The following is a 3191-nucleotide window of genomic DNA, read 5'->3' on the forward strand; positions in this document are numbered from 1 at the left end:
GCCCCGCCCGCAGCTGGCAGGGGAACGGGCGGCCGGGCCCGGGATTGGCTGAGACCCGGGCCTCCGCCTTTCGACCGCAGGGGGCTGGGGTGCAGGCACCCGCAGCTCAGCGCGTGCGGCCCCCGGGGATCTCGCACGCCCTGGGTACAGCTCTGCAGGCCCAGCGGCCACGCCCCCCACCCCACGGCGCGCGCTGCGCGTGCGGGCCACTGGCAGCTCCGGGGACTAACAGCCTGCGCGCGAGGGTGGGGGTACGGGACTGTCGCAGACCTGTGGACTGCACTGGAGGGGGCGGGGCAAGAGTCGCACCCGGGACCTGCTGACGGCACCTGGAGGTGGGCGGGGGGGGGGGGGGGTTGCTCACGAGACCTGCATAATGTGTCTTGGGGGGCGCACTGAGCGCTTGCTGCGAGCGGGGGTCCACTGGGGACCTGCGGACTGCACCTGAGGCGGGGGCGCACCATGGGCCTGCGCACCGTTCCCCGGGGATGGGGTTGGGGGCGCGCTGTCGGCTTGGTCTTTGCAAGTTGAGTGCGCAAGGGGGAGGGCGAAACGTGGCGGGAGGGCGAGGCAAGGGAGGGAGGGCGTGAGAAAGGAGGCGGCGGCCGCGCGGAGGAGGGTTATCTATACATTTAAAAACCAGCCCGTCTGCGCCGAGTCTAGAAGACCTGGGGAGCGTCCGACTGCACGCGCTAGACACGAGCGCCCCACGCTCCACCGCGCGCACGGCCCAACATCTCGGCCTGTTGCGGCTCGCTGTCCCAGACCTCAGAAGACCTGAGACGCGCAGTGCCACAGGGCCCCTTGTGGCTTGACCGGCGACCCACCGCCCCCCGTTCTTCGGCCCGCACCTCTCCGCGGTGTGCAGGGCCTCGGAGGAAGCTCCGGGCGAGTGGATGCGGGTGCGATGGACAGAGGCGCGCTACCCCGGCCGGAGCCCCTCACGCCTGCCCTCTCCGGCGGCTGCGCCGTTCGGCGGCGACCCGCGTCCCCAGAGCTGTTACGCTGTAGCCGGCGGCGGCGGCCGTGCGCGGAGGAGACCCGGGGCGGTGCGGCGGCCGTGGCGCGGCGCAACGAGCGAGAGCGCAACCGCGTGAAGTTGGTAAACTTGGGGTTCCAGGAGCTGCGGCAGCACGTGCCGCACGGCGGCGCCAGCAAGAAGCTGAGCAAGGTGGAGACGCTGCGCTCGGCGGTGGAGTACATCGGCGCGCTGCAGCGCTTGCTGGAGGAGCACGACACCATGCACGCCTCGCTGGCCGGGGGTCTGCTGGCGCCAACCGCGCTCCCCCCAGCGCCCCACCGGCCACCCGGGACTCCCGCGGACGCCGCCTCGCCCTCCTGCGCCTCTTCGTCCCCTGGCCGCGGGGGCAGCTCGGAGCCCGGCTCCCCGCGCTCCGCCTACTCGTCCGACGACAGCGGCTGCGATGCCGCGCTGAGCCCCGGGGAGGGCGAGCTGCTCGACTTCTCCAGCTGGTTAGGAGGCTACTGAGAGCCCCGCTCCGCGAGGTAAACGCTGGGCGGCGGGGAAGAGTGGGGGTCAGAGGCTGGGGAGGCTCGGAGCGCCGGGGTCGACAGGATCCCCTGCGTCTCGGCCCGTGCCCCAGACCGCCAGCGGAGTGGAGGGCCGGGCCCGGGGAGAGCTTCGATTTCGCTCACGCTTCATTTTCCTTCAGCTTTTTCAAGCCTGAGCAAGACCGGCGTTGTTTGTCCGCGATTGCAAAACTTCCTCTCGCTGCTGCGCCGCGGAAGGGGGCGGGAGGAGATGGGGTGGCGGGGGGCGCGGCCCTCGGGCGGGTGAAGCCCGCAGTGCGAGCGGATCCCGGGGCAGAGCAGGGCGCTGGGAGGCGGGGTGAGTTTGCATTGCAAATCGCGCGCCCGGGACGGGTGGCAGAAATGAGTCGGCGCTGCGGCCCTGACTCACCGCGGCTGCTGCGCTGCCCCGCCCCCCGCCCTGGCTGGGGCCGCAGACCGCCGCCGAGGCACCCACGGAGTCGAGCTCCAAAACCAACCAGACAAACGAAACTGCCGCCTTCGCGGCGTGTGGGAGGTGGAGGCAGGGCCGGATCCCGCACTAACGTGAGCCCTGGTCTCCCTTGCCTCCGCAGCTGAGCCCTGGATGCCGAGGGCGAGGGGCGAGTGCGCCCGTCCCCTGGGAGCCAGCGCGGTGGGCGCCTCCGTCGGTCCCCACCTCCTGGCGAGCCGAGCCACCACCAGGCCGGACCCCGAAGGATGACGCTCCCCTAGTCGTCCAGCCTGACCACGTGCCCGTTTGCACCGCCCGCCCCCCTCGCCTGGGTGGCCGGCCTCCGACGCTGACCGCCGGGGTCCCCCTGGACTGAGGCCGGGGCATGCACACGCACATGCACACGCACACGCACACGCACACTTGGAGGTTTTCCTGAAGGGAGAAGAGTTTTGAGGACACAGAGCATCGCTTTCTCACGTTGACTGTGCACCGCCCGGGTCGCTGGCGAGCTGACAACGCATTTTCTCGCAGGGACTCCGCAACTTGGAACACAATAAAGATGGTTCACCTTGCCTCATCCCCGCTGCCTGGAGTTTTTCCGCCTGGCCGAGCTGTGGACGCGGCAGCCCCTGAGGGACCACCGGGTGCCTGGCAGGGGTCCCCAGGCAGCCCCGGGCTGAGGGTGGGGAGAGGCCTGGGTTGGCCACGCTCTGAGGGCAGGCAGGCTCAGTAACCCAGGGCTGTGTCTCAGCGGTGTCTGGGGGCTGCCCTCTCCAGACCCTTGGGCTCCCCGGCCCCCAGGGGAGGGCTGGGCATGGGCGGGAGGGTCACTTCTCCCCGGGCTCCCCCTGCCCCGTAGGGTGGGGGGAGAGGCGTGAGGTCTGGAGGCCGGCTGGTGTGGAAGAAACCAGGGCACTTCGTGTGGCCGGGGGCTTCCTGCAGCGGTCAGTGGACTGGGGGTGGTCCGGGCAGGGCCCTTCGAGGTTGGGGAGTTGAGGCCTGGAGGCTGCTGACCAACACGGGGGTCTGGGGCCCCTGGCCGGGCTGCCCGGGAGTCGGAGCTCCGAGTCCTGCCACCTGTTGGGGGACCCGGGGCCAGTGGCTCAGCCTGCGCAGGGGGTGGGAGCTGGCGGCAGAGCGGCCTGCACGGTGCAGTGGGACTTAGGAGAAGGGACGGGCACCCTGCCCCAGGCTCCCTGCCACTGTGCCTGGAGCCCCAGCCTGC

The 3191-nt window shown here is 71.4% G+C and overlaps 1 protein-coding gene across 1 annotated transcript; it reads left to right on the top strand.

The window, feature by feature from the left end:
• Positions 1-334: 334 nt before the first annotated feature.
• Positions 335-2548, top strand: ASCL2 (achaete-scute family bHLH transcription factor 2). Its single transcript, XM_028514282.2, has 2 exons — positions 335-1506; positions 2106-2548. The coding sequence occupies exon 1, from the start codon at positions 908-910 to the stop codon at positions 1487-1489; it is 582 nt and encodes a 193-aa protein (XP_028370083.1). The 5' UTR covers positions 335-907; the 3' UTR covers positions 1490-1506; positions 2106-2548.
• Positions 2549-3191: the final 643 nt, after the last annotated feature.

Source organism: Phyllostomus discolor, chromosome 6 (genome assembly GCF_004126475.2).
Source record: "Phyllostomus discolor isolate MPI-MPIP mPhyDis1 chromosome 6, mPhyDis1.pri.v3, whole genome shotgun sequence".
In the NCBI taxonomy this organism is placed as follows: domain Eukaryota; kingdom Metazoa; phylum Chordata; class Mammalia; order Chiroptera; family Phyllostomidae; genus Phyllostomus; species Phyllostomus discolor.

Bases quoted from the DNA above. Each gene is read 5' to 3' on its own strand.
- ASCL2 (XM_028514282.2), top strand. From the start codon at position 908: ATGGACAGAGGCGCGCTACCCCGGCCGGAGCCCCTCACGCCTGCCCTC.